Genomic DNA, 9,332 nt, shown 5'->3' on the forward strand with positions numbered 1-9,332 from the left:
TCTTGAAACAATAATAACACGTTTTAGCCCTAGAGATAAAGTGAAAGGTTATTTGGAATACATTCCAAGCTCATGAAGCAAATAATGCGTCCTCGCTTGGGTTTAGAGATGGGGCTCTTTCGTATAAAGAATCCAAATCATTGCCTGGTGACGGTGAGGGAATAACATTGTAACTCTGGCCCTCAGGCTTTTGGGATTTAGGAAATGCACCGCCGACTAGAAAAGTTTATTAAAATACATGACCAATAAAGAAAACACCTCGTTATGTAAAATTGTGATATTCCGTGGCTTTCGTCTTCCACTAGCATGTGGCGGAGGACCAAGTCTGGGGAGTGCCAAGCCAAATTACAAAAGAAAATGTGCCTTTTCATCCGCTGTGGTTCAGAGAGAGCGAGGTTGAGAGCGGGAGAGAGAGGTTGAGACAGTCAGATAAAGACATAAAATAGGTAGCGTAGTAGGGAAGCATGTCACAACGCCATCCAACAAGTTGAGTCCAACCTGGCTGGTCCATGGTGGCAAATAGGCTTCAGGGGACATCGCACTGAAATTAAGTCACAGCCCCTTTTCAAATCAACCTATCAACTTTAACAGCGTAAAACCTACAAGTGAAGCAAACTGCACGTTCTTCATTGGCTTCCATATTCAATCATCTTCCCCCGACTTTGAAGATGTTTTACTGTGTCTGAATGTGGGGCACATCTCCTCAGTGACACCATAGCTCTCAGGTCCTGAGGTGACACACAGATCTGGGTTTTACGAGCTTGTATCTCCTCCCTCATTAACCTATCTGTCAATGCCCCGGCTCAGGTACAGGAGGCGGTGAGGCGGGGAGTGTGTGTGTGTGTGTGTGTCGGGGGGAATGAAATCGGCAGACCCTTTAACTCTACCCCAGCCCTCTGCCACCAAAAAGGTCACTGCTTCCACATCTGCTCCTCTCTCTCTCATGATGGGGGAAGGGGGAAGAGGACCCTGGGGACCGCTTCCCCTCTACACACAGAAAACACACACTCTAGGGCTGTGATGGAAAAAATATTGTGGTATCGGTATCATGGCAAAAATGAAAATTCGAAGCAGACCAAACTCTTTGGTCCTTGAAAAACCTGCTGTATGTAAAATATTGTGTGCTATAGCTTGGGAAATAAATGCATGTGACTCTGGATTGAATGATAACGTAATAGTGCTGAGCGAAACTGCACTGTCGGTTTGTAAGAAAATTCTATTTGAATAGCGCTTTTTGAAGTCGGTTTGGTTTCAGTTAGATAATTATTTTTAAATAAATCAGATTTTTTCATTTTAGATACTTTTTTTTATACATTAAATGCACTATGCGGGTTGAACGCTGTAACACAGAATAAAATAATTAAAGTCTAATGATGGTAGTGTGTGCCGATTACGGCTTATCACTTATTAACCATCATTTATTCACATTACTTTCATAAAATAAGTTTTATTTGATGACTATTATTATTTCATTCCAAGCCATCAGCTTATCTCTATAGAGCTGCTGCCTATGTTGTCTGACAAAAATCACAATTTTAGTAGTTCTTCAAAAAGCAAAAAACTGCTGAATATCAACCATCAATCACTTAGCTCATGTATTTTCAGGCTCGCGAAGCAACTGCTTTCTATCCCTCTCGATCATAAATTCTCTCATCTCTCAGTCTCCGTGTTTGCTGCGCACATCTTTAAAAAAAACAGCTGCAAAATGGATTATGACCATTGCAGTTAATTAACACGTTTTCTGCGCCGGTTGGAAACTACAACTCCCTACATCACACAGTTCAGGCTTGATCTGATTTATCTCTACCGAAACTGCACTCACAGAAGAAGAAAAAACGAACAAAATGCACTTCACATAATTGAGCCGAGGTCGGTCAATTCGTTGCTTAAAAAGCAAAAAATAACCAACATTTCGGTTAATCGTGCAGCACTAAAAACATGTTTGCTTCCAACATTAAGGCTGTTTTCCTAAAGAAGTTAAATGCGCTTCGTGTTTTGATTCCTTGCCACGATCCTAATGAGTATCGTCCTGGTCCTGACACACTCCTGTTTCCAGGGAACTCACACACACCAAGTGACTAAAATGTAAATGTACATGCATTTGGAAGACACTCTTATCCAGAGCAACTTACAGGCGCAATTATGGTTAAATGCTCAAGGGTACACACACACACTCACTCACTCGCCTCTGTCCCTCACAGGCAGGCTTAATGGTGTAATTACACGGGCGAAAAGAGGCCCGGCTCTGTCTCGACTGAGTCGTCCCGCTGTACACCTTTGGGTAAAAGTGGGAGGGCATAACATTTTTTTTTTTTTAAGTTATATCCAATAGCTTTACCCAGGGGCCATGTAGAGGCAAGCATTGTGTTGAAATAAGTGATTCATGCTTTTATCATCCCAGGTGATGCCCAGATTGTCTCCCCGTGAACAGTAGTTTTCTTTCAGCTAGGGCTGCTAGGCTCACTGGTATCAGGCACACTTTCGGAGGGGGAACGAAAGATTATACAGCAACACTATCTTATTCCTGTTTTTCTAACATTCAGAGAGCTGTGTTGAGGAGATATATATATATTTATTTATTATTTTTCACCTTTATTTAACCAGGTAGGCTAGTTGAGAACAAGTTCTCATTTACAACCTCGGCCTGGCCAAGATAAAGCAAAGCAGTCTGAACAGACAACAACACAGAGTTACACGTGGAGTAAACAATAAACAAGTCAATAACACAGTAGGAAAAAAATTAAATTAAATAAAAAATGATTATATACATTGTGCGCAAAAGGCATGAGGAGGTAGGCAATAAATAGGCCATAGGAGCGAATAATTACAAGTTAGCAGATTAACACTGGAATGATAAATCATCAGATGATCATGTGCAAGTAGAGATAGTGGTGTGCAAAAGGGCAGAAAAGTAAATAAATAAAAACAGTAAGGGGATGAGGTAGGTAAATTGGGTGGGTTGTTTACAGATGGACTATGTACAGCTGCAGCGATCAGTTAGCTGCTCAGATAGATGTTTAAAGTTGGTGAGGGAAATAAAAGTCTCCAACTTCAGCGATTTTTGCAATTCGTTCCAGTCACAGGCAGCAGAGAACTGGAAGGAAAGGCGGCCAAATGAGGTGTTGGCTTTTGGGATGATCAGTGAGAAATACCTGCTGGAGCGCGTGCTACGGGTGGGTGTTATCGTGACCAGTGAACTGAGATAAGGCAGAGGTTTACCTAGCATGGACTTATAGATGACCTGGAGCCAGTGGGTCTGGCGACGAATATGTAGCGGGGGCCAGCCGACTAGAGCATACAGGTCGCAGTGGTGGGTGGTATAAGGTGATTTAGTAACAAAACGGATGGCACTACGATAAACTGCATCTAGTTTGCTGAGTAGAGTATTGGAAGCTATTTTGTAGATGACATCGCCGAAGTCGAGGATCGGTAGAATAGTCAGCTTTACTAGGGTAAGTTTGACGGCGTGAGTGAAGGAGGCTTTGTTGCGAAATAGAAAGCCGATTCTTGATTTGATTTTGGATTGGAGATGTTTAAAATGAGTCTGGAAGAAGAGTTTACAGTCTAGCCAGACACCTAGGTATTTATAGATGTCCACATATTCTAGGTCGGAACCGTCCAGGGTGGTGATGCTAGTCGGGCGGGTGCAGTCAGCGAACGGTTGAAAAGCATGCATTTGGTTTTGCTAGCGTTGAAGAGCAGTTGGAGGCCACAGAAGGAGTTGTATGACATTGAAGCTCGTTTGGAGGTTAGATAGCACAGTATCCAAGGAAGGGCCAGAAGTATACAGAATGGTGTCGTCTGCGTAGAGGTGGATCAGGGAATCGCCCGCAGCAAGAGCAACATTTTTGATGTATACAGAGAAAAGAGTCGGCCCGAGAATTGAACCCTGTGGTACCCCCATAGAGACTGCCAGAGGACCGGACAACATGCCCTCCGATTTGACACACTGAACTCTGTCTGCAAAGTAGTTGGTGAACCAGGCAAGGCATTCATCAGAAACATTGAGGCTACTGAGTCTGCCGATAAGAATATGGTGATTGACAAAGTCGAAAGCCTTGGCCAGGTCGATGAAGACGGCTGCACAGTACTGTCTTTTATCGATGGCGGTTATGATATCGTTTAGTACCTTGAGCGTGGCTGAGGTGCACCCGTGACCGGTTCGGAAACGGGATTGCACAGCGGAGAAGGTACGGTGGGATTCGAGATGGTCAGTGATCTGTTTATTAACTTGGCTTTCGAAGACCTTAGATAGGCAGGGCAGGATGGATATAGGTCTGTAACAGTTTGGGTCCAGGGTGTCTCCCCCTTTGAAGAGGGGGATGACCGCGGCAGCTTTCCAATCCTTGGGGATCTCAAGACGATATGAAAGAGAGGTTGAACAGGCTGGTAATAGGGGTTGCGACAATAGCGGCAGATAGTTTCAGAAATAGAGGGTCTAGATTGTCAAGCCCAGCTGATTTGTATGGGTCCAGGTTTTGCAGGCGGCAATGGGTCCAGGTAGCAGGCGGCAACAGTGAGAGACTTATTTCTGGAGAGATTAATTTTTAAAATTAGAAGTTCGAACTGTTTGGGAATGGACCTGGAAAGTATGACATTACTTTGCAGGCTATCTCTGCAGTAGATTGCAACTCCTCCCCCTTTGGCAGTTCTATCTTGACGGAGAATGTTATAGTTGGGTATGGAAATCTCAGAATTTTTGGTGGCCTTCCTTAGCCAGGATTCAGACACGGCAAGGACATCAGGGTTGGCAGAGTGTGCTAAAGCAGTGAGTAAAACAAACTTAGGGAGGAGGCTTCTGATGTTGACATGCATGAAACCAAGGCTTTTTCAATCACAGAAGTCAACAAATGAGGGTGCCTGGGGACATGCAGGGCCTGGGTTTACCTCCACATCACCCGAGGAACAGAGGAGGAGTAGGATGAGGGTGCGGCTAAAGGCTATCAAAACTGGTCACCTAGAGCGTTGGGGACAAAGAATAAAAGGAGCAGATTTCTGGGCATGGTAGAATAGATTCAGGGCATAATGTGCAGACAGGGGTATGGTGGGGTGCGGGTACAGCGGAGGTAAGCCCAGGCACCGGGTGATGATAAGAGAGATTGTATCTCTGGACATGCTGGTTATAATGGGTGAGGTCACCGCATGTGTGGGAGGTGGGACAAAGGAGGTGTCAGGGGTATGAAGAGTGGAACTAGGGGCTCCATTGTAAACTAAAACAATGATAACTAAGCTGAACAAAAGTATACAAGGAATATTGACATTTGAGAGACATACAGCGAGGAATAAAGTAATCGCAGGTATTGATTGGGAGAGCTAGCTAAGACAACAGGTGAGACAACAACAGCTAATACAACAACAGCAGGTAAAATGGCGATGACTACACAGAGAGGGTCGGATTAACTACACCCTGAGCCTGAGTTCGTGGCTGGGGCCGACAGATAAAAGAAATAAACAGAATTGAGTACCGTGATTAATGGACAGTCCAGCAGGCATCAGCTATGTAGCCAAGTGATCATAGTGTCCAGGGGGCAGCCGTAGATGGAACAGGGAAGCCGCGGAGTAGTCGCCACTACGCTAGCACGCAGGCGACACGGCGTTTAAAATTAGTAGCCCGGGGCTAGTGGGAGCATCTGCTCCGACGGAGGCCAGTTGAAGGCACAGTGGATGGATTATTAGTCGGCAGACCAGTCGTGGTGGTGCGGCGGGGCGCCGTGTCGACAGAGGATCCAAGCCAGATGGCGAAAGAGGTATTGTAGAGTTTAGTTTGCTAGCCGGGAGATGCGCCTGGCTCACGGCTAACTGGTGCAAGCTTCGTGGCAGTAGTGGTCCAGGGATTACGGCAGGAAACCGGCGTTGTAGTGGAGAGACAGTCCAGTACTGTTAGATTGGCGAGTATTATCCAGGCTAAAAACAGGTTATTATCCAGGCTAAAAACAGGGCTGTTATCTGTGCAGAAGGTAAAAGCTGCTAGCAGTGGCTAACAATGACTAAATAGCTTGTAGCTTGTTAGCTTCTGGTGGTTCTTGAATGTGTTCTAAAATTAAAAATAATAGCGATTCCGTATCACATTGGGTGAGGCAGGTTACCGGAAGGTAGAATCAAATTAAAATGGTAAAGTGTGAAAATAAAATTGAAATATATACAAAAAAGAAGAAAAATACAAAAGTACACGAGAGGACGAACAAAAACACGTCTTCACTGCTACGCCATCTTGGATATGGTAGGCTGCAGATTGGCTAGTCTTATAACTGCTCTGTGACACAGCTCAAATATGAATTCCTGCTGTTGTTTTCTTATTTATTATGTTAAAAAAAACTATGGTCCTTTTCCTTGTTTTTTTTTGCACTGAAGAGACATCCATTGACTAAATGCTCCACTATCTCTCTTATGAAAAGAAGAGATCACGTAAAATGCCACATAACACTATTTAGGCTAAACTAGTAAAATGCCACATGACACTATTTAGGCTAAACTAAGCTGAAAGGGCAAGAAAGAGCTCAGACATAGAACCATCTTAACATACTTAAGCCAGAGGCAGACGGTCAATCTTATCAAGCATTTTCAGCAAACCTCTAGAAGGTGCTCATTTTTACACATGTAAAATTGCTCACCAACTCAAACAGATACTGCTTGAATTTGTCCTACAAGAACACAGATGTTTCTTTCCCATTGCAAAATGATATGCTACGGTGTGCCCTACTACCGAGTTCAGAGTACTGCCCTCTCATCTCTGCACCAGTGCGCCCTGCCTCAACCACAACTCCCAGCCAACTCTCAGAGGGGGCCATGGCTGTCAGACCCGACCCTGAGTGGGGTTGTGGGGGCACTGGGCTGTGGACACAGACCTGGGATGTGGGCTCCCTCTCTCCCACTCTTTATCTCTCTCCCTCCCTAGCCTCCAGCCATTGACGCGGTCGTGCCCGGCCACATGCTAATAAAGATCCCTTATGGCACTCTAATTCTGTTAAACCTCTAGTCTCACCCCCCCCCCTCTATCCTGGCAGAAGAAAAAGCACACAGCTTGGGTAGATATCATCTGGACAGGTGGCCAGCCACCCAGACCCGACCCACCTGCCCTCTCTCTCTCTCTCTTTCTCTCCAAACAGAAATCAGCTCAGGTCTGCTGGAAAGCCCCAAATGAGCACACACATTACCTACCCTCGACACCCCCCCCCCCCCCCCCCCCCCTATAATCCTAATGTCTGTACAAGTTTTTGGGGGGTAATCTGGAGTCAGTAGTCCCCACAGATAGATCAGTGGGGACTACTGACTCCAGATTACCCCCAAAAAACTTGTGTTTGACTAATGTACACGCACACCATCGAAATTATAGGACTGTTTTGGGAATTGGACAAAATATCCATAGACCGGATAGATGATGCAGATGCTATGCTGCTACTAGCTTACAATACATAAAAGTAACAATACTACTTTCTGCATCATCAGAGCATTGAAAACTTGGAAAATGTGGCTATAGAATAGTAGACATTAGGCAAGCTATGATGACGTTATACTTCCCAGGCAATTCTAAAGTCTAGTGACAGATAAATGAAATGGGCTTCATTTAGCCTATATTTTTCTTCTTCAAATAATTACCACACGTCTCTTATCTCCCAATTGCACAATTAGCTACAATCAAAGAAATTGGGCTAAGCCCATGGAACTGACGAATATTTAGGAAGATAGAAAGTCTGAGGATAATTTAGCTCGTTGCCTCCAGCAGCAAAATAAAGGGTATTTAAACAGATTAGTTTGCTTCCTTTTTTAAGATTGCCTTTCATTAATATGAGTAGCTTCAACCTAGCGAATTATCAACAGTAACTTGCTAAACCATCTCTATTTCATAAAGTAGCTTTCCAACCTTGGACAGAGGCATCTCATTTCACGTAGATTTTTGTAGAGTTTTGTATTTCAGTGGTTCGCGCTGGCTATCTAACGTTTATAGACAGATAAAGAGAGAGCAAAAATGACATGTATACAAATCCTCACAATGTCATGCTTTTTTTTTTTATAACTTTGAGTTCGTTTTTAGAGGGTTATAGTAGCTAGAATTAGATCAATTATGTCCTTAATACAATTTGTCTGCACCGCGGACGGACAATCTCGGGGCGGTTTTGTAAACACCACTTTATATGAGTACATTTACGCATGGCAAAACATTGCTTTACAGTACTCAGACGTCTGCAAGTGTATTAACCAACAATCGATAGAGAAATATTCAGTTAACGTTAGCCAGCTAACACCACAGAGACGAGAGTCGAACGTAATCGAACGATGCCTTGCTTGACAAAGGCAAAGCCACAACGTGTTTCAGACTGTGGAACTGTAGATTACATTGCAACATGGTTATATGGTGAATACATACATCTCGTGGGATATATAGTTGAATAATATTACCTAAACATAGACAAAAACGACCGGTTATATTTTCCCAGCCCACACTGATTGTACTCGTGTCGTTGTCTGGTGTTGAAAAGGGACCTCAAAGCTAGCAGTAGCGAGCTAGCTCGACCCCCAGAACACTGCACGGCGGTGCAGCAACAGTCAGTACAGTGTAGTAGTCAAAGGAAAACACACACACAATACATTTAGACAAAGAAAATGTTTCCCCAGACTGAAAACAAATGGCCACAAACACCCACATTTGCTCGGCTATCTATGCTCGAACAGAAGCGACCAATTATCTTTTAAAAACTTAAATTCACTTTAACTCCGATAGCTACAACCACCAGCCCTGAATCTCAGACTTACCCTGTCACAACAGGCGCCATCTTCCACAAACTCTCACCAAAACTCCAACACTCGCGATATCCTTTCTCCCCAAACCAACAATCCGCCGAGACAACAGAAGCAGACTGGCGATGTAGGGACTAGGGAGAAGGAGAGAAACGGGGCGGGAGAGGAGTACAGCAAGGAGGGGGAGGCGGCAGGTTGCTAGAGAGAGTGAGAGAAAAGGGCAGACGCCACAACAACAGGCGTGGGAAACTTTAGACATCACGCGATACCAGGAAAACTCTCACCATAGACAAGCATGGAGGGAGCATCGTGCTATCGCGAGATGTGCGTGGAGTGGAGTTGCTTATTTTATGGGCTGAAATAGTATTCCCACGTGTTTACCGGGTGATAAATTACAGCACTGATCTGAACATAGTTTGGCACGGAATTCTGCACAATGTTGTGAGGAAGCCTGCATTTTCCCAGGCCCACACAAGATTATCTCGAATGTATTGAGTCTCTGTGTCTCTTGGACGTCTGAAGCATTCATTTCAACCAGCTGAAAGATTTCAGACAAAACTGTCTGTGCATATTCTGGCTGTGCATAGATTTCTTTC

At 44.3% G+C, this 9,332-nt stretch overlaps 1 protein-coding gene across 1 annotated transcript in view; it reads right to left on the reverse strand.

Moving 5' to 3' along the window:
• The window catches only part of LOC129835051 (recombining binding protein suppressor of hairless-like), a 91,416-nt gene extending 82,453 nt beyond the window's left edge, over positions 1 to 8,963 (reverse strand). The window contains exon 1 of the mRNA XM_055900400.1: positions 8,752 to 8,963. Coding sequence (XP_055756375.1) covers positions 8,752 to 8,771 — 20 coding nt within the window. The 5' untranslated portion in view covers positions 8,772 to 8,963. The remainder of the gene's footprint in view (positions 1 to 8,751) is intronic.
• Between the last annotated feature and the right edge of the window lie 369 nt (positions 8,964 to 9,332).

Source organism: Salvelinus fontinalis, chromosome 36, assembly GCF_029448725.1.
Source record: "Salvelinus fontinalis isolate EN_2023a chromosome 36, ASM2944872v1, whole genome shotgun sequence".
NCBI classification, from domain to species: domain Eukaryota; kingdom Metazoa; phylum Chordata; class Actinopteri; order Salmoniformes; family Salmonidae; genus Salvelinus; species Salvelinus fontinalis.